Source organism: Zootoca vivipara, chromosome 6 (genome assembly GCF_963506605.1).
Source record: "Zootoca vivipara chromosome 6, rZooViv1.1, whole genome shotgun sequence".
NCBI lineage: Eukaryota > Metazoa > Chordata > Lepidosauria > Squamata > Lacertidae > Zootoca > Zootoca vivipara.
This window is the reverse complement of record NC_083281.1, coordinates 88498184-88519420: the sequence shown is the minus strand read 5'-3', so window position 1 is coordinate 88519420 and position 21237 is coordinate 88498184. Positions and strand designations below refer to the sequence as shown.

Genomic DNA, 21237 nt, shown 5'->3' with positions numbered 1-21237 from the left:
TAGACAGTGGAACCTCGGTTTATGAACACCTCGGTTTACGAATTTTCAGTTTACGAACGCCGCAGACCCATCTGGAACGGATTCACTTTCCATTACTTTCAATGGGAAAGTTCGCTTCAGTTTATGAACGCTTCAGTTTATGAATAGACTTCCAGAACCAATTAGACCCATGCTTCAGGTTAAGTACGCTTCAGGTTGAGTACTCCGCGGACCCGTCTGGAACGGATTAATCCACTTTCCATTACTTCCAATTGGAAAGTTCGCTTCAGTTTATGAACGCTTCAGTTTAAGTACTCCGCGGACCGCCTGGAACAGATTAATCCACTTTCCATTACTTTCAATGGGAAAGTTCACTTCAGTTTATGAACGCTTCAGTTTATGAACAGACTTCCGGAACCAATTGTGTTCATAAACTGAGGTACCACTGTGTATATATACATATAAACACACACACACACACACACACACACACAGTGGTACCTCCAGTTACAAACTTAATTCGTTCCGGAGGTCTGTTCTTAACCTGAAGCTGTTCTTAACTAGAGGCGTGCTTTCACTAATGGGGCTTCTTGCTGCCGCTGCACCAACACACAATTTCCATTCTCATCCTGGAGCAAAGTTCTCAACTCGAGGTAACTCTTCCAGGTTAGCGGAGTTTGTAACCTGAAGCATTTGTAACCTGAGGTGTTTGTAACTCGAGGTACCACTGTGTAAACTTTTAACATCAAAGGTGAACTATTATGGAAAGATGCTATTATTGCCTGCATAAGCCTGGTTCAGATAAGCATCTTCAGGACAACCTCCCCATAAAACCCCTTTTCATTCTGGTGTCAAAAAGGCAGCAGATGATAGACCAGTGCAAACTCTTTGTCAATTCAGCCCAGTATTGTCTACCCTGAATGGCAGAGTATATCCTGAGACTCAGGCCAATAAGGTCCTTTTCAAATCATCCTTTTAGCAGCAGATGGCAGGAATCAAATCTGGGATAACCTGCATGTTAAGCAGGAGCTCTGCCCATGCCCCCGCTCCCACTGGGTATTTTCCTCTTCCAACTTCCCACACCACACTTACCGTGACGAGACACCTGCACATGTTTGCATAGGCCACAGAGAAGCTGGGTTCATCAATGGCTTTCTCGAACACAAGGTCAATGACGCCTTTCAACCTCTCTTCCGTGTCCACAGTTAGATCAGTCACTTGCTTCATCAGTTGATTGAACATCTGCGGTGTCAACTTATTCAAGATGCTTCGGACCTTGCGGAATAGCTCCTGAAGGGAAAATGCAGGTGTTAAGGTGCAAAACTCAAATGAGGCAAAAGGCCTAGGAGAGCAATGGCCCAAGATAGCTGCTTTCAGTACCCAGTCATGGATGCTTCATTGCGTCATATGCCCAAACCATCCCTGGTCAGCTTGAACAGCTCCACCCGTGTTCATAGCAACTCCAGGAGGAAAGGGGAGGACAGGCAGACAGGGAAGTTCAGACACAGCCAGGTTGAAACAACCAGACTCCACAGCAGCAAAAGCTTTGTACAGTGGCAGCTCAGAACGCAAAGATATTCTACACAGGAATTCTGTTCTCTGTGGGATCCCCCTTCTTTCCCCTCCCAAGGAAAGGCAGAAACAGTCAAGTAGATAACATAGACAAAATACACCTGCCAGAGAGGTAGTAGGTTGTCTGGTATCCTCACTTGTCCTTCCAAGCCAGGGAGGTCCAACTTTTCATATCAAGTGGGTCGCAATCGTATTTCAACAAGGAACCCGCATGTTGTGGGGAGGGGAGGAGCGAGGCCAAAATTTGTGCTGCCTTCCCATAGCTGGGTGAGTCTCTCCCATCCCCTTCCAAAGCAGGAAAGCACTAACTAGGCTCGGGGAAGAAGGTGGCAGAACTCTAGGACCCTGTCAGAGCTCCCCCTCCAAAGCCCAGCACATCACTTACTCAGCTTGGGAAGGCAGCACAAGGGCTGGGGAGGTGGGGGTGTCAAATGTTGCCATATGCAGCCTTTGGGCTGCACATTGGACCACCCTGTTCTTAGCTATGCAAATCACGCTACAGCTAAGGGTGGGTGTTAAAGTTGGGAGAAGGGCCAGCCCCTTGGCAGCCCAGCTAGGAGGCTCATGTTCTTGCCTCACCTGGGTTTTGATGCTCTCAGAGTCTTCCGCTTGCGTTTCACGTTTCAGACTCGGCTTCCAGGCATTCTCAGCTTTCTTCAGGTGTACATCCTCTTTGACACAAACCGTGATGATCTTCCTGGGCTCCCGCCTCTGGCCTGGCTGAGATCTCCGCTGTCCAACGTTTAACAGCTAAGAGAAAAACCAGTCCCTTGAATGTGAAGTCCCTTTTAACACAAAAGGCTCAAACAACACATACGTTCAGCATCAAAGCAACCCTGCTCTGCCAACACTAGCATCTACTTGGGAATTTATGCAGGTGAATATAGGAATGTAGCCAACTGCCTTATACAAAGTCCATCTTCAGGGTTTCAGACAGGGAAACTCTCTCAGCTCTACCTGGAGATGCCACTGAGGACTGAAGCATGGAGTTACAGACCTTTCCCACAGAGAGAATATGAACCAAGACGGAATGTTGCTGGCAAGCAGTCCCTGCCACACAAAAAAGCAGCCCCTCCTTGAGCCTGAGCCTTCCTGACCATGTTTCACTGTGGCTGTGATAAACCTCAAGTTTTCAGGATACTGCACCTTCTGAGGTACAAGAGAACCAAACGTTTAAGAAGGGCAAGGTAGGAGGAAAAAAGAGAAAGAGTGGTTTCTTTTTTTTAAAGGTGCTGGAGAACACTCTTCCCCCTGCTGTCTGGCAAATGAGCACAACAGCCCCAATCCTGCAACACGAGGTCCATATCCAAGCAAATCATCAGGACTTTGCCTGAGAGGCACACCAGAATGCACAGGCCAGCGTGATCCAGACGCAGCTCCAACCGGCCCATGGTGCTGCTGAGGAGGCAGTGCCAACAACAAGCCTGACTGGTGGGACAGAGCAGCAAACCACCTGCTCGCTCCTCCTGAGGTTTCACCATTCACACGTGTTCTGCACCAATTAAGGCTTGCACGCAGGCACCAGCACCACATCAACTCCTTCGAGAATCCAGCCCTTGACATCCAAAATGCAGCAAGGAGCTTCTCTATGTGCTTAAATTCTACACCAGCAGCTTGAGCTGTAGCACCTGCTACTGTAGGTCCCTTTCTACAAATCTTGGGGGAAGCAGTGATCATTATGGGATACCCTAACAGGCAGCAGGATACCTAGATTTTGGCACTTCAAAAAGAGTTTCATGAACATCCCCCAGCAGGAGTCTCTGCTAAACAGAGCAGAGCAAAATCATTTCCCAGCCCAGGCAGGAATAAGCAGCAAAGGAGCTGTACTAAGATCACAAACTTGTGAAGTTCATAATGCCGGCCACATCAGGTCTGATGCAGACACAAGATCTTCGCTTCTGTCCCCCTGCCCCCACCATACCTCACACTCCCAACCACTGCTACCAACCTCTCACCATAGCTGCCAAGTTATCCCTTTTTTTAAGGGATTTTCCCTTATGCTGAATAGGCTTCCTCGCGAGAAAAGGGAAAACTTGGCAGCTATGCCTCTCACTTCCAAACACCACCCAAGAATGTTCAGTATTTGGTAGTCAGACATAAGGGCTGCCATTTCACCTAACATTCACCTACCAGCACCACAATCAACAACAATTCAATCCTCTATCTCCGGCACCTTCTGTAACATAATGTCCCTTGCATTCTTTTCTAGCGTTAGAAAACTGAGCCCACAGCTGTGTTAGATCAAGGCCTTCCTCCTGGTGCATCTGGGGTGGCTTTTACAGCACAGCAGCTGGCTATTTTTCTTAAGCTATTTATACCTATTTCTACTACACCTCACCCAAGTCCTTTTTGAAAATAAAGAAGATGCATTTTTAAAACTTGTTACCCGATTAACTGTGCCACCAGGTACCAAGGTTAGTGAAAAGCTGTTACTTTCAAAAATGCGGAAGGTGGGAAAAGCTGTCATTCAGCTGGGCTGAGACGGAGCATCCACGAGCTGCTAAATGCTCCAAGCCAAAAGAAAAACGAAGACAGGCCAAGCAGGACTTACCTGGTCTCCCCCTCTACACAGGACTGCGAAGAGCAGCCCTAGGGCAGATCCAGCTCAGGCCAAAGTCCCAGTATGCCCTCTGCTGGTGCTGTCCCACCCACCACTGAAGAGACGGCAGCCTAGAGAAGAGTACAAGGCAAGGCTGGTGCCATTTCCATTACAGGCTTGTGCTCTGTGGGGTTGTTTGCTAGCTCCTCTGAAGACAGGAGGGCAGAGAAGGCTTTGCAAAAAGATGCGCACAGTGAGAGAGGAAACTGGGGGTGGGGGCAGGATGGCTTACCCCTATGGTCAGGTTCCTCAGCTGTGGGTGAGATGAGACCAACAAAGGGCATGCTGGGGGCCCACACCGAGCAAGGGGCTGGAGTCCAGGTGGGGGCTGCACTTTGCAGGCCTGTAGAAAGAAAGAAAGGGATGGGGAGAGGAAGGTATTATCCACAAGTTGACACAGAAAGACCTGACATGCCCAAGTAGGCATCTGTTACAGCAGATGGGCACCACAATTTCAGAAGGTAGGTCTTTAACTTAAATTTAACTCCAAACCCCACCCCCCATTTTTTGTTATTTCCCATTAAAGACCCATTAGCTGGATGGCTATTCCGCAAGCCAAGAAGCAGATGCTACTTGCAAAGAACTTCTTTCACCTGACTCCCCATGATCATTTTAAGAAGATTTCTCCTCTTCTTTTTCTTCTCTCCCTCCCGCCCCCCCCCCCAGCCCCATATCGTCCCTGCTTGGCCTCCCCCTCCCCATTTCTAGGCCCCTGCTATCCAGAAACCAAAGGAGCTCAAGAAGCAGAACCTCAGCAGAATACTGAGCTGGTGGCCATATTCCTGCCCACCTGTGTCAACAGAACCAATTGAATCCTTCAGAGGGGAAAACACTATTTTCCAGTCAACTAGAGTCAAGGAAACACAGGAGGAGCCTTACAGGTGATAAAAAGATGTGAGAACAAAGTAAGGGATGGGAAGGAAGACAGAATGAGGAAAGGCACAGACCAGTGGAGGGAGGAGGAAAAGGGAAGAGGAGGAAGGAAAGAGAAAAAATTGCTGACTGAGAAATCGTGACTGCAAAAGAGCCCCCAAACTGGGAGCTGCTCCCAATTCTGGAGGCAAAAGGCAAAATGTCATTTCTAACTCTGGATGTAACTCTGACACTTACAGGTGTGCCCCGCCCTCCAGGGATTTGTCTTCCGAAATCAGCAAATGCTGGTGTAAAATCTGGACCCCGTTGCAATATCCGAGGGTCCAAAGTTCGAAGAGGCAGTTTTGGTTGATTGATCTGTATTGGTAGAAAAATGTAAAGTTACGGGTAGCCATGCAGCAACCGTCTGCACAGACAGTAGCATTTGGTTGATACTCCCAAGTAGCCTCAAGAGCTACAGTTGAAAACACTAGCCCCATACCTTGTCGAGGACCACATCGCTGATGGGCGGCAGCCCCTCCGGCTTCTGGATGCAGGCAGGCATGAACTGGAAGTCTAAGAGGAACTCCCGGTCGTACTGCTTCTTCCCTTCGGAGTCCAGGGGCTTCCACTGCTCTGTAATGACACCACCTGCCTCAGGATGGGGCAATTCATTGTGCCATGTTTTCCCAGCAAGGCCTCCTTGTTCCAATTAGAAGTGTGGCCATGGGGGTCTTTCTCCTTTGCCTCACCCTGTCTCCATTTTGTGGGGAAGTCACGAAATGGTCGAGGGGATGAGTGCATTGCTCCGTGGAAAAAGAATGTTGCACTCTGATTGGGGAGGTCTGGCTTTGCATCCATTTGGTCACAGGGAGCCTTGCTTGAGCCCTTTCTTGACTGAGGGACACCCTCAGGGGAAAAAAGTGGGGAAAGGGTTTGATGCTGAAGGGGAAGAAGCAGGAGCAGGACAGCACTGGGACATCCACCCACAGGTTTTGTAGCTTTGTTCTAAAGAACCCTTGGGAAGCACAGTGCAAGCAGTGGCAGTGCATGCAGCAGAGGGACAGCTGTGCACTCTGCTCTGTGCACCTGGAGGCTCAGGGAGCACAGGTTGCCCAAAGAGCTACAGGTGGTCACTTTTATCAGAGGGGCAATGCAGCAGAGATTGGGGATGAAGCAGAGAAGACGGTAGTCTAGGTCCAGCAGATTCTATAAAGAATTTATACGTTTCAGTTTTTCAAAGGGTCATTTTCAGGAATTAACCACCAATGAAATGTTCTTTAAAGGGAGGCAAACACCTGGAGCCACAAGTTTGACATCCTGGAAATGAGCGCTCTGGCACCACATGAAAAATTAAAAGGCCTGCAAGGGAGTTGGGATGCCTAAGTGCAGTGACGGCTGCCAGCCAGAGCCCTGGAGGTGCCAGTGTGGGCTCTAGCATACGCCCCGCTAAATCCACGATTCAGAGTCAGAATCTCAGGGAACCAAGCAGCAAAGGCAGGTTTCCAGGCAGGAAAAGCATTGACATGGAGTAATGCTTTCCTCTCCATAAGTCTACTTCTGGAGAGGCCACCTCACACGGGGCTCACTCCACCTGTAGCTAGCTATTTCTCTCAAAATACTGGCAAGTCATAGCCAACTGTCCATTTCCGGCTCATGAGTACAAGAAATAAGGCATGCCTGCCAACTGCATGAAGCAGCCCTTAAACTCCAGAAGTGGCCTGGAGATTTGACTCAAAGAATCACCCTCTGAGAGCAGAAGCTGCATCTTACACACCAAGGCTCTCTCTCTCTCTCTCTCTCTCTCTCTCTCTCTCTCTCTCTCTCTCTGTCTGAGTCAGCTTGCTCAACATTTTCCTGGTTACATAGGAAGATAGGAAGCTGCCTTACTCTGTTGATCTAGCTCAGTATCATATACACTGACTGGCAGCAGTTCTCCTTGCCCTGGAAATGCTGCCAAGGGCTGAAGCTGGGGCCTTCTGCATGCAAAACAGGTAACTCTGCCACTGAGCTAGGGTCCCTTTCCCACTGCTTTCTCTCACCCCTTTGCTAGGAGAAATGATGTTTCCCCCAAAGAGGCCGAGGAGTAACAGCCCATGCCATGGAAAGGCAACACTGCTGAGGATGCCCAAACGTCTGGGGTAAGATGAGCAGAGGGTGACTGGGACTTACCTGGCTTATACTGGCTGGCCGGGGTTTCGCTGGGACTCTCTGCGCAGCCTGAATTCCCCTCACCTCCTTCCCCCTCGGAGACGTTCTCAGCACCGTTGCGAATGGGCTCCCCTTCCTGCTCACCATTCTCTTCCGCAGCTTTCGCTACCTTAAGGTCAGAGTGGGAATCCCTCCTGGGGCAAGTCTTCTGGCTCATTGCCTCTTGTTCAGATTCAAGTATCCTGTCACCTCCAGGTTCCACTTCTGCTTTAGGCTGAAACAGCAAGCAAGCCCCAAATCAGCGCCCTACTCTCTGCCAAGCACTCAATAAACAAAGCTCCGCTGCCTCTAATCTAAGGACTGGAAATCGCATGTGGCCCTCCAGACTCCTCTCACTGGTCCTCGGGACTCTTCCAAGGACATGCCCATTTCCTTAGCTCTGCTGCTGCTGCAGACCTGGTTGGGGCTGCGATAATACTTCTCAGTTGCCTAGAGTGGCGTGTAGAATCCAGCATGACTGTACAAAGGGTGGGAGTTGCATCTACTGCCCAGCCTACTTTTTTATGCCCCTGGCCCTGTCCTCCACTGGCCCCTGGAAGGTTGCCCATGAGGGAGAAAGGCTTTCAGTATTAAAAAGGGAAACACTGCACAAATAGAGATTATGGATTTTTATTTTTATTATTTAAAAAAGGCATTCTCCAGTTACTATCATTTTGGAATAGTTTCCAAAGTACTAACACTGCTCTGTTGCTGTAAAGCATCCAGAACAGCCCAAATGATTTTAGAAAAAGGATTTTGTTTTTCAATGCCCCCTCCCCCAAATCAACACTTCCCCATCAGAACTGATTAAAAGCTCCGCTAGTAAACAATATTGCAGCCTCTGCCAACCTGATGCCCTCTGGATTTCCTGGACTGCCAGTCCTAGCTGGCTGATGGGAGTCTGGAGAGGAGGCTGGTGAAGGCTGTTACGCTCTTAAAATTTTCCTCAACTTATCCCTCTCCACAAGGACAGTCACTCAAAATCAGAAACCAGGCAAACTTCTGGGGCTCCCTGGCTCGGTAGGTTCACTTCTAGGGCCAGAGAATCCTTTGAAACTTGGCAGCACGATGGCTCCTGAGCACCCCACCTCTCCGCCCTCCTGCCCCCCTTACCTCGGGTTCGGCCTCCACTCCCTCCTCGGTGGCCTGGCTCCGCTCTTTTGGTTTGTTCCACATCTTTGGTGCAGTTGCAGCTGTTTGGGCTACAAGATAAAGTTGGACAGGTTATTTGCCAAATCCGGAGCCTGCTTGGAACAGAACAGCCTTGAGCACGGGCTCCTCTTTTCCAGTAAGCTTAAAACTATGGGGAGGGCAGCAACTTGCCTCAGCCTCACAGAAGCTACCTGAAGACAAGGGGAAAGGGGTCACGTTGACAGCTGCCATTAGGAAAACAATTCAAGAGATTCTAGAGCTGCAAATGAACCAAGAGGTGACACTTCTGCCCCTCACTTAAGTTCCTCTGACTTCCTGACAATTTATGGAAGTGTGGGCCTGGCCCTGTTGCCTCTTCCTTGGTCCAAGGCAAGACACAGCAATAGGCAGGACTGCCTATGTAAGTCCTCTTGTGTGACTCTGTGCTAGGGGCTGAGACTTTGTAAATGAAACACTGAGAGCAACAGATTTTTGCAGTGTAATTTTAAATGCCCCTTGAAAAGCTGTTTCAATGTGCTTCCAACCTGGAAGAGCAGATTCCCCCATCCCAATTATCTCTTTCTCTCTACACCAAGTCAAAACACAGCCACAGTGCAGTTCTACACCTCCAACACCAGAGGGCAAACACCAACAGGGCCTATATAGAGAGGCGGCTTTGAAGAACCATGAGTGCAGATTCTTCTTTGCTTAATATTGTTTCTGTTGGCAACAAGAGCAGAAATAGGTATGAGCACCTTAAAATGTGCCAAAGGGTTAGCAGCTTGTTAACAGCATCAGCTTGGAAGAGACGGTGGACCCAGAGAGCTGTGACAAAGCACGAGGGGACAAAGAGCCTGGCCAGCTTTGACCCAAGGAAAAGAACATAACTCTCAGTCCTGCTGTTCTTCCCCAGCGATTGCTATGGTATTTAGTGAGGATGGAGATTCTCAGAAGCCAGGTCTACCGAATGAAATGCATGGGGGTTCCTGGTCTACTCGCAGGAAACCACAGAGATTTTCAGTGGCCTGTTCTACCCACTGATATTCAGAAGCAACCAGCCTCTGAGCTGGAAGGAAGCACATAGCCACTGTGTCCTATTGGTGGCCTTATCCTTCCAGGAATGAGTGCAGCGTTTCAGCTGGTGAAATCAGTCAGGCCCATCTCAGTAGCAAAAAAAAACTATCTACAAAAAAACTATCTACAAAGAGCTCACTCACCAGTAACCTCTGGAGTGCAAAATGTTGCTCCCCACACCCTGCCCTGCTGCAGCCACAATGGGCTCAAACTCACTTTCCCCAGTTCGGAAAATGGTCAGGACTTTCTACAGAAACTAGTTACTGGTGCACACACAAATGACCTGCATAACTGTGCAACAGGCAACTTTTCACCTACTCCTCAAAACAAGCCATCAAAGCAAGAGTTACCCCCCCCCCCCGTCTGTGCATTAAATAATAATAGGCTTCATTACCCTAAACCTCCCTCCTTCCTTCTAATTGCAATATTTAAGCTTGATAGAAACAGAGGATAGCCGAGAGGAGCCTCCTTGTCCGGCTTCTTCTTTGTACGCCAGTAAATAAAGGCAAGGAGGACTGATAAAGCTACACAGGATGCTTCTCAGCTGCACCTGACAGACCAACCCAAGATATTCTGGACTTCAGCAATTCAGAGCCAGCCTAAGTAGAAGTCATTAGAACTGTAGAACAGCCATCCATATGCATGGAGTCACGGTTATTAAAACATTCCCAGATGCTTCTCTTTTTAACAATTGATGACCATTTAGCCCAGCCAAGGTTCCTCTTAAGTGTTTTCTATCTCCCCCCCTCCCCCCACAGTCCCCTTCAAGTTAACTGCAGAGTTCAGTAATGAACCCAGTGCTTCCTCCCACCCAGGGAGATGCCCAGAAGACAAACGCCACTGCTTAGAAATGCTAGTGGTGAATTGCATTAAGCACATACCTGGGATTCTCCCACCAGGACAGGAACTGCAAATTCCACCTCACAAAGCAGCCCACGGCCTCCCTTTCCACTAGCACTGCCCACCAATGACCAAGGACGAAAGGATCGCAGGGAGGTCCGAGGGATGAAACTTAAGGCTTGACCGGAGCACAGCTCTGTTGCCATGTCATAATGCGATGGCAGAAGACTATGACATACTGCCCTGTCAGGCAAGGCTCAGTAGGAACCCTGGGAGGGGTGTGTGTAAGTCCAGACCATGCCCACATGAGGCACCCCATGGCACTGGATGAGAGGGAGGAGGAGCTACCATCTACTTCCGTCTATGGTGGCAGCAGCCCCCATGTTTGCAGAGGAGGAAGGAATGGCATCAGCTTTCAGACAATGGCAGTTGGGTGTGAAGAGCCATTTCAGAGACTAAGACCCCTAAGCCATGTCCTGGTGCTGTCAGAATTTCAGCTGGCAAGGAAGGAGGCTCCACTACTAAACTAAGTCCTTTGCAGCACTACAGCAGCTGACTTCCCTACTTTCCACTTCAGCACATGCCCACGCAGGGAGCTGCAACACAGATGGGAGGGGAAGCTTTGCGATCTTCCCCAGATCAAGAGAGTGATTAAGAGACATGTTTGTGAAGGGCCCAAGTCTGAAAGGACAACAATCCAGCACACCTTCTAAGGCACCCAAGCACCCTGGAGAGGCAGCTTCCAACTCATACAAAATATTGGTGAGAAGCAGGAAGAAGCAGGTGCTATACTGACACAAGAAGAAAGGGGGGGGGGCTTTTCCTAGTTCCCATCTAAACTCCACACCCTATCTGCTACTGCTGGCTGACTTTCCTCAAATCCTCACAAGCCACCAACATCCCAGAATTGGCTTCTATATTGGGATGGGTGGGGGGGGGGAGGAAGGAAGGAAGGGAGAAAATATTTCGACAAAGCTGTGCAACTAGAGAAAATTAAAAGAAAACTACCTCAAACTGGGGAGATGATCTCTTTGATAAGAAATGCAATTCAAATACCATGCATATTTCTCAGAGACACAATGAAACTTTTAACATTAAGGAGGTGTTGGCAAGTAATCTCCCAAATCATTTGTGAGCAACTCTGGGGACTGCTTGAGTTTCTTTTTATGTAAAAGGAAAGGAAAGGGGACAGTGCAAAGGTAAAAAGCTTAATCCTAAAAATGTAGGATAAAAATAACTTAATAATAAATAATATGGGAAGTTATTCTGAGTCAGAAAAGAAGGTGGGTTTTGTGAATTATTTTTTTACGAGTGAGAGACAGAGAGAAAACCAGCAAAATGCCAAGCATTTGAACCATCCCAAGTCTGCCACCCACCCACCAATGCAGCTCTCCCTAAATGGTTGTTCTGCCTGCTTTCTGGTAGATAAAGCAGGAAGCATAAAAACAAACCATTTTTCTTTCTTTTTCAATTGGGAGGCTGTTTCTCGCTTTTGCTCATCATACCACAGAAGCCCTGTTCATTGCGGGGGAAGGAAACAGGCCTATCCCGTTATCATCAGTCCCTGTCTCCCACTCAGGATTTGAAAAAAATCTAAGGAGCTGGCAAATTTCCTCTGGGCCTACTTAGCTGCCCTCTGAAACACACATCTGGATCCTTTTCTAAGTTGCAACAGAACAGGAGAAAGCACACACTCACACACGGAGTTGAGGCAACTGATCCTATTTCCCCTGTGCAGCCAACCTCCTCCCCCCCTCCGCCCCAGCAAAGCTGTTCAGATTCTGAATAAACCGTACCACAGACTTTTAAAGAGTTGGGAGAGACCATTGTGACCCCCTGCGAGGACACTCACCTGCTCCGGGGCCCTTCTTTGTATTCAAGCCCTGAGAGTCTGCATTCTCCGGTTGTCCGTCTACCTCCACCTCTTCTTTCTCTAGATTTTCCTGGGTGTCTTCACCAAGGGTAGTTCTTGTGGCCTCCTCTCCTTCTAAATCCCCCTGAAGACCAGGGAGGGCACCAGGTAGTGGGAGAGGAGAAGCAGACGGTGGCGGAGGAAGAGGGCTTGTCACTCTAACAGTAGCAGCGGCAGAAACGGGTGGAGGGCTGGGAGGAGGAGATGGAGGCAGAGTCGGAACAGCAGGAAGAGCGACGGAAGCTGGAGGTGGCACACTTTCTGCCTCGTCCAGAGGTGCCTCTGGGCTCTCCAGATCCACAGCCGAGGGCCCAGCTGCCTCCAGTTGATCTGGTTCCATGATGCCATCAGTCACTGTGACCCTTTCACTAACTCCGTTCAGTTCAGTAATTAGATTAGTACTAGCAGTCACTTGGAGGTCGTTGGGGACTATTCTAGGGGGCTCCCTGCCTATATCCGCGCTGGCGTCATCTGTTGGGGGGCAGATGGGCACTTCCATGCAGGGCGCAGCTCTGGGAAGAGGTGTGGCTTCCTGTTTCGAGGAAGCAAGTTCACATCCATCCTCTGAGTCTGCTGCAAACGTTGATTTAGGAGGCAGAGGAGTGGCGGCAGCAGCAATGACCGCCGCAGGGGAGGGCAAAGCCGTGAGAGGAAGCTCTGGTGAGGTCTCGGAGGAGGAGGTGGTCGGGGTCTCTGCTGTCAAGCCCATTTGATCTTTCCTCTCTCCACTAGGCTCTGGTCTGAGGGCAGGGGAAGGAGATTTTAATACTGGATCTGCTTTAGGCTTCTCTTCTGGGGGGAAAAAATGGAAGAGTTAGAAAGGGCCATTTAACTCGTCAAATCAGAATGAATTTGCATCAATTATCCACGCCATCCCACTTTCTAAGAGGAACATTGGAACCCCCCCCCCACTTCCCTGCCCAGTCCTCAATTCTCAGCCCAGAGGTTACTGAAGGAAGAAATGGGGATTAAGGCAAGCAATGTCTGCTCTTTTCTGTCAAGTTTGCTTGCCACCCATTCTGCGATACAAAAGGAGTCTGAGCACTCAAACCCTATGTGTTCTCTTTGGTGGATCCTAATAGGGCAGTTTGGCTTCAAGTGCCACTTGCCTTGGTGCTAAGAACCACCTCCTCACAGAGGAGGGGACTTTTTGGGGCTACAAAGGGCTACCATGCGCAAGCAGTGTAGCTGTGAAAAGTGAACTGCGGGCCCTTTTGTGGATTTCTTTGCCAAGGTTGCTTCAAAGACGCTGATTAACAACATGGATATGCATTTGCAAGATAAATCAAAAGACAATGTCTTAAGTCCTGAGAACTATGTTGGAGCTCCCTCTGCCCCACAGTATTTGTTTTTTACCCTAAAGAGTCTTGTTATGTGCATGAGGGATGGACATGCAAGATGTACAATGGGAATCTTGGGATGCAAGCCCGATTCAGCAGTCAATGCAACGAGTGGGGTGCATGCATCACCCCCCCCCCAAGCTAGGCTGAGCCTGGTGCCTCCTGTCACTACTGTCAAGGGACCAATTGAACTTCCCCCATTGGATTCTTAGTGCCTTTCTAAACTCACAGTCAAGAGGGCCAGTCACTATTTACAAAAAAGGTTCTGCCACTAATATCTGAAACCCAACTGTCTTGCACAAGTCAGTAAATAAGGGACTGAACACTGGAAGGCTACCTCTGCTATAGGATCACCAAAGCCAATGGCAGCCACTGAGGGAATTGGTTCAAGGGCACTGAAGCACCACTAGGAAAGAAGAGGACTGGTCTTGTGGGAGTCGCAAGGCTGATAAATATTCTGGCTGCCATTTACTCACAAGCTTTTGCAGCCAGCCTCTGACTTTCAGATCAGCTATCATGATCTATCTGACTGCAACATTTTCTCTTTTTTTCTTCTTTTTTGCCTTTGGCCAGACATAAAACAGAATGTGGCTCACTCCCAGTAACTACAGTCTCTCACAGGAGGTCTGGACGTCAAGATCTTCCAGAGGGGCTCTTCTTTCTGTCGTGTGAACACCCAAAGGGCATTTGGTGGGCTCCTAAGTGGGGAGCCCCTTCAGTGTCTGCTCCCAATGTCTGGAGCTCCCGTATCAAGGGGAGTCTATATAATCCCTTCTGCCAGCAAGAAAATACAGGTAGATCGCACCTTAGGCTAATTTCACTTTCTTGATCATACCTTACGTGAATCACTGAATTCTTTTAAAAATAAAAAGGGGCAGAAGAGCAAGAAATGCTGGAAGCATCATCTAAGATCTCATAAGCGCCCTTGCAAGACATTTACAGAGCTTAGTAAGAACGATGGGGTGTCTTACATGGGGGGGTGGGGGCAAGGCCTGCTCAGCACTGCTTTTGGACAGGTAGGGATGGTCTTGTGCGACCATTCCAGAGTTTGTTCTAGTTTTACATGTTTTTGCCTTTGCACGTGACAGCCAGGATCATAACCCCCACGTAATGTGAGATGCACCTGTGCATTTTTATCCAGACAGGTGTTTGACCCCAGTACCGATAAATTGTTTAAATTTATTCTAGTGCCTGTGGTCTTTAATTAATTCTATAGAAGTGATTTACCTGCCTTATTTATTGCCATTATTATTAATAATAATAATCAATGTTAACTGCCTGGGGCACCAGATGGGATATGTATAAGAAATAAAGACTAAAAATTGCCCAGTCACCATTACTTGCTTCACCCACTGCCCAGAGTCTTACCCCAAGGTGACCCTGCATATACCAGAAGGAGGAATTACAACCCAAATCCCCATTGTACAGCTGAGGGAACTCAAGAAATGTGCAAGGTGTTCAAAGACCAGGTTTAATTTCTAATCTTGACATCTACAAGCACGTCTCAACATGGCTCTTAGATATATTCTAAGTTATATTGCAAGAACAGAAGTACAAGATGTGTATTTTAAGAGCATTTACTGTTGCAACACTTTTTTAACAACCAGAAAGAGAACAAGCAACAGCCCATCCGTGCATAATTATAAACAGCGAAACAAATATTAAATTAACACCATCATTATTCAATTAAGAGCAACAACTATGAATGCCTGTCAGCCAGGCAGCCCTACAAACATCCCCCCCCCCACCAGACTCCTTCCTACTTGGGCAAGAGAGTCATAGCAGCTGCACTGACTCAGAACTCTGCCAACAATGCCCCTAAAATGTGAGTATCACTCCCCCAGTGTCTTCTCCATCAGCCACCCCACAGAATACCCACAACCCCAGCTACACCTGCCTCCCTCCTCAATGGAGAGCCCTAAGGAGTGCAGCTGGGTCTCTCTAAGCACTCAGCAGAGCAGCAACTGGGCAGCCACTCCAACCTGGCAGTTGCTGCCCTCCTTCCAGGCTCAGAGTGGATGTGCTGGGTCACAACAGAACTGGCCAGAACTGTGACCAGGACCGCTTGCTGCTGCAGCCACCTACGTCAACCACCCCTGTGGAGGTGTTGGCAGCGAAGAAGCACTTGGTTCTGTCGAGCATTTAGTGGGGAACAAGTGTGAAAGGAGCTGCCCAACAAGCCAGAGGTCAAGCTGTGGGGGGGGGGGTAACTGATGGCTCTAGGGTGCCAAAGAAGGGGCTTCCTTGTCACAAAGAATTCACAGCTCATTTAAGTACTAGCTTGAGACTGCCTCTGCCAACCAGGTGCCTTCCAGATGTTGTGCTCCTATCGGTGAGAGGTCATTCATGACACCTTTCCCCCTAGTTTGTCTTGGCCAAAATTAAGAAAACTTGTTAACTTCAGGTGTTTTTGGGGTGGGGGCATGGCTAGAAAGAGTACCCAACAGGCTGCTTGTGAAAGCACTACAGCAGGCATAGGCAAACTCGGCCCTCCAGATGTTTTCGGACTACAACTCCCATCATCCCTAGCTAACAGGACCAATGGTCAGGGATGATGTGAGTTGCAGTCCCAAAATATCTGGAGGACCAGGTTTGCCTATGCCTGCACTACAGAAACCAGCAAGGCATGTCAATGTTATCATCATCACCACCAACTTGCAGGTGGGAAGCTGAAAGGTGGCGCTTTTTACAAGGCCAGAACTGATTCAGTGTTCAGGCTCACAGATTCACCAGCTCTCGAGGCTCCTCACAGAGAGAGGGAGAGTGCCTCTCAAAACCGGGACAAAGAGATCCGTCCACCCACCTTGCTTCAGGTCGCTTGTCACAGCGATAGGGGTGCTGGCGGCGAGGTGAGAGCTCTCCATGGCCCCGAACGCCACAGGGCTGTGCTCGGGGACCTGGCTGGGCAGCTGCTGGGATTTGAAGTACAAAAAAGGGTGATAATGAGCATGCGAACATAAAAACTAGCAACATGGAACACAAGTGAGCAAGAGGGGCAGAAAACCCAGTTGGGTTGGAAAGAAAAAAATCAAGAAAAGGAAGAAATAAGATATACAGTCATAAAAAAAAGGCGCATGGGGAGGGTGGGAGAAAAGCAGCGGGAGGAGAAAGACAAATTACTATTCACAGCAGCGAGAAAGGAGAAGGCACAACCAGTTATCTGGAAATCCCGCACCCCCCACCATGGAATTTGGGGGGAAAGCATGCCTCTTCCCAACAATTTAAAGGTTGCCGCAATTCAACTGAAAGCCTTTCAAAGCACTTTGTTAAAAAACGAAGTGTTGAATAACAATAAACCGAGAGGAGCTACAACTGGGGCACGTTCCACAACCCAAGTCCTGGAGACCCTCCTGCCTGAGGCAGCCAAGGTCCTTCTCCAACTTTTCCTGCCCTCAGAAGCAGGCCCCTCTCTGGCAAGAGGATGACTGGCTTTGCCTTGCAGCTGATGAGCAGAAGAGAGAGGGTGAGGGCAAGAAGCGCCACCAAGATATAGACGCTGCACAAGGAGGCTGCAGCGGAGAATGAATGCCAGCCTCCTACCAGCATGTGCCCGTCCCCATGCAGTTACCTGTGGCGGGGTGGGCGTGGATGAGGGCCTGACCGTGGGAGGCGTGGAATTGCGGCTTCCTCCACCAGACATGATCTCTTCTGTTATGTCTTTGCCCCCTTGGTTGGGATCTCGGATGCGGATCTGGAAAGGATGGAATGAAGCACCTGCTCAAATCACCTCCCCAAAAAGGTGGCTTGGCTTAACCAGGGCCCAGCCTCATGCTGTGAAGGGAGCATGACACTCGCGACTCACGGTTCAGAGGGCCACACCAAGGGCCACAGCAGCACATGGTTGAAGGAAACCCCACCCCAAGAGGTGTCCCCTTTATAATGTAACACCCCCGCCCCAAAAGGCCCCCATTATGACGCCCACTGAGGTGCTGCCAAGGGGCATTTTTGTTCCGAAAAGCTTTCTAAGCTAGATGAGATCTCCACAATGGGTGTTTCTTTTTAGGGTTTTCCCATTCATTTGCTGCTATTTTAAACTGTTTTGATTATATTGCATATATCATCTTAAAGCACATATGAGGAAGGTGAGTAAATACGGTAACAACAAAGGCTTTAAACAGAACACCTGTGAGACTCCTCCCATGGTGAGGGGAGTGTCAACCTCCCCAGTTTCCAGGTTCTCCCTTCAACCCACAGGGCTCAGCATTCAGCTGCAGAGCTCTCTTACCGTTTTCTTCTCCCGCTTGGCTGGTGGGATTGGCTGCTGCTGCTGCTGCTGCTGTTGCTGCTGCTGCTGCGTAGGCACTATGATGGGTGTGGATTGATACATCGGGGGAGTTGGGTAGAAAGGTGCCCCTGCAGTGGGTAAAGGGGGCAAGGAGACTCTTAGGCCTGTGGCAAAGTGATCAAAGCCACGTCCCTTCGCCCAGGACGAGCTACCTCCAAGTGCGACTCCTGGTTTTCCTCTCTCAAGGTCAGGGAGCTGAGGGGCCACTTGCTCCCTCTGCTTGGGAGTCCCCCCCCCCCCCGAGGCTTGCATATGTGTGTGTATATCACAGCAGTTTACTACAATGAAAAGCCATACAGTAAAACCATAAACAAATTAAAAACAAGCATTATTAGGCCACTGTGGAAGGATGTACTCTTAACTGCGTGCGCAGGCCTAGTGGCAGTAGGCATTTAAAAGTTGGCACAGAAGGCGCCTGCTGAATCTCCAGTGGCAAAGAGTTCCATAGGACTGGGCCAATGACACTACAGGCTCAGTTTCTTTCCTGGAGGAACAAAGTCACCTCCCCAACCTCTGCATGCATGCACGCACACACACTTTCCACCAGAGCCAATGAAGCAAACTGCACCCTCTACTCCTAAGAAAGTAAAGACCTCAGAGTCTCCCATTTGCCAAAGGTTCTAAGCAAAGTGATGAACATCCTCCAATTTCACAAGAAAGCCGATAACCCACAGGGTTGGGTGCTGGTCACAGACTACAGCTTCCAGAGATTTTCAGCCCCCAATCCACTCCCATACCTCTTTTTTAAAAACACAATTTTAAGCCACCTGAAAGTAAGGCTGGCCCTGACCTCGGGTGCCAAAAGAAGATCTCCAAGCAAGATCTCCAGCAGATAAGTGCTTTGGTTCTCCTTGCCTAACTCTCTTCCTGCCCCCTCTGCCCCAGGATGACCAGAGCGCACCAGTAAGGCAATGCAGCCAAAGTGACAGAATTCATTCATCAAAATTAAAGAGGAAAATCTACTCAATTTGCAATTTAGACCTGCAACTTACATGTGATTTATTTGCACAACTGCAGCTTTGTGCAGATGGCAGGAAAATAAATGAACTGGAAGGGGCAGCCAGCCAGAAGGAGTCATACAAGATCTCATGCAACCTTCCCAGATCTTGATAAGCAAGGTGAAGTCTCTGGGAAGCCTGCGCAACACCTCTGGAAGACTGTGTGAGACTCCAGCAAGATCCCACAGAAGCGCCCCCGCCCCGTCTTTCAGAGGCCTTGCATGACCTTCCCAGAGCCCAGTAAGACAGGGACAGTTACAGGGGGGTGATTCCGGGGGTCTTCCTGACTTTGCATGATTTTGCATTTGCAGGTGAACCCCTGGAATGTAACCTGCAGGCCTACTGTATATTCATTTTAACACAGAGAAGCCAAAATGGGAATGCTACAGTGTTGAAGATGTGGAATACGGACACAGGAAGCCTGGTTTGCATAAAGATCGGTCTACAGGGTGAAAAGACCACGTCAAATGGCCCTTGCTCTGCTACCCATCCACCTTCAAAGGAAACCTCTTCTTACCATAGGCGTTGGGGAACTCTCCGGGTCCCGGTCCTGGATAAAATGGTCCAGGCCCTGGCGGCTGAACAGGATACTGTTGTGGGGGGCCCACATACGGAGGGCCGCTATGACGATACTGAAACGGAAATGGCACAAGAGGCTCAGAAAATGGCACAAAGCGCTTTATGAGCAGGAAAAGCTATCCTGCCACCCTATTAATGATGCTCTTAATGCAGTTCCCCACTCTGCCCTGCCAACTCTTGGCCTCATGGCAAGTGCTGGGCAGTTTGTGGGCTACATCCTGACCAGCTGGTCCCTTGGCAGCAGGGACTAAGTCCACAATCAATACAGTTCCAGACTACTTACTGGCCTCTCTTCCCACACCAGGCAGAGCAATGAGGAAAAAGATGCAGCAGTGGAGGGCAATACATACAAAGGCCGCAGCCGCCTACCTCACAGAATTGTTGTGAAGACTTAAAAAGGGGGAGACTGAACATCATGGGCTGTATCCAACAGTAGGCCTGCTCAGAGGAGATCCATTGGAATCAACAGACTTGGTTAACCTAGGTGTGTTCATTTTGATGGGTCTACTTTGAGTAAAATTTAGCTGGGTACAGCCCCATGCAATGCTGCTCTGAACACCTTTGCGGAATGCTGGGAACTAAAAAAGCAATAAATAAATAAAATATATTGCAGATTCCAAAATTCCAGGGGAAGTGGCAGAGCCCCTGCTTGGCATGCAGAAGACCCCCAGGTTTGATCCCTGGCAGCATCTCCACGTAGGGCTAGGAAAAGACCCCTTCTCCTGAAACCTCAGAGGCCCATTGCTGCCAGTCAGTGTAGACAATATTGAGCTAGGCGGACCAATAGCCTGGGTAAGGCAGGTGCCTGCAAACCAAGTGCCAGAGATTCGTCCCAGACCTGCCCCGATTCCCCTTTTCCACCCAAGGACTGAAAACTCAGGGAAACAGAAGGAGGAAAACGGAAACACACCCATGCCGTGGATTTAACTTGCACCCAGCTGAGTCACAGGAGGGCAGACATTGACCACAACCTGCAGGCAGCTGCAGATATGGAGAGCTTTTAAGCTCTCTCACTTGCTTACCAGGGACTGGGAAACTCTTCACCTTGCATAGGTTTAATTTGTGCTCTGTTAGCTGGCTCGGTGCCAAGCCTGTGAAGCTGCGATTGTGCAGGTTAAATGTGTGCAAGATGCAAGTCAACTGTATCATTTTAAGGGTGCTGTGACCTTACCTGTGGTATACAGTACTGGGGCCCCTGATGGATGGATGGATACGGCATAGGAAGGTGGTTCACCATCATGATGTGCTGATTGGTCTGATAGACGGCGGTTGGCGTCTGTGCACCAGGACGGATGGAAGGGCTGCTATTCTGGATCGTTGCTCTGGGAGGCTGAATTTGAGGCCTCTGGAAAAACTGGAGGAGGGAAGCAAGGAGCCCCGTATTTTAGCCGGCCATCTTCTGGAAGAGCAGTGCGCCACAGTTACGGTGCTTTCACCATGCATCTGATCAACAACTAGCTGGCCCTCTCTGGCCAAGGGTCTTCTGCCTCGGAAGCCCACGTGTCCCACGTGCAACACAAGTGGGGCGGGGGAAAGTGATGAGTCCGGCCAGGATAGTCTTTGCATCTAACGAGTCCTGCCCTGGAAGTGAGGGGGCAGGGCAGGAATGGTGATGGGTGTCATTTGGAGATGGGCTGTATAAGGCCACTTCTCTAAAGGGGTTGCCAAGAGGAACCTGATGCCTGCACTGGCGTTCAGTCCTGAGCCAACCACACACTTACCTTCCTTGACCTGCCTGAAACTGGGGAAGCTTCTTCATCACTCCGGGCATGATCTAAGTAGACGGCAACCCCTTCCTGGATCTAAACTTACTTCTCCGACCACACAAATGTCAACCAGAGGACTAGGGACGTGTGACGACGACATCTCCCAATGCTCAACATTCA

General features: G+C 49.4%; 1 protein-coding gene across 15 annotated transcripts in view; it reads right to left on the bottom strand.

Moving 5' to 3' along the window:
* The window catches only part of EIF4G3 (eukaryotic translation initiation factor 4 gamma 3), a 76175-nt gene that overhangs the window by 11369 nt on the left and 43569 nt on the right, over nucleotides 1-21237 (bottom strand). For 12 of the 15 annotated variants that reach the window (XR_009557820.1, XM_060276295.1, XM_035120756.2 and 9 more), the window contains 13 exons: nucleotides 20523-20705; nucleotides 19290-19404; nucleotides 17715-17842; nucleotides 17058-17180; nucleotides 16293-16401; nucleotides 12090-12941; nucleotides 8306-8394; nucleotides 7175-7427; nucleotides 5505-5638; nucleotides 5261-5380; nucleotides 4383-4493; nucleotides 2131-2301; nucleotides 1072-1269 (listed from right to left, as the gene is read on the bottom strand). Coding sequence is in view for 14 of the 15 variants with exons in the window: in XM_060276295.1 (XP_060132278.1) it covers nucleotides 1072-1269; nucleotides 2131-2301; nucleotides 4383-4493; nucleotides 5261-5380; nucleotides 5505-5638; nucleotides 7175-7427; nucleotides 8306-8394; nucleotides 12090-12941; nucleotides 16293-16401; nucleotides 17058-17180; nucleotides 17715-17842; nucleotides 19290-19404; nucleotides 20523-20705 (2586 nt within the window). In the remaining variant the exon portion in view is untranslated. The remainder of the gene's footprint in view (nucleotides 1-1071; nucleotides 1270-2130; nucleotides 2302-4382; nucleotides 4494-5260; nucleotides 5381-5504; nucleotides 5639-7174; nucleotides 7428-8305; nucleotides 8395-12089; nucleotides 12942-16292; nucleotides 16402-17057; nucleotides 17181-17714; nucleotides 17843-19289; nucleotides 19405-20522; nucleotides 20706-21237) is intronic. The other 3 variants (XM_060276296.1, XM_035120749.2, XM_060276306.1) reach the window with 1 other exon arrangement.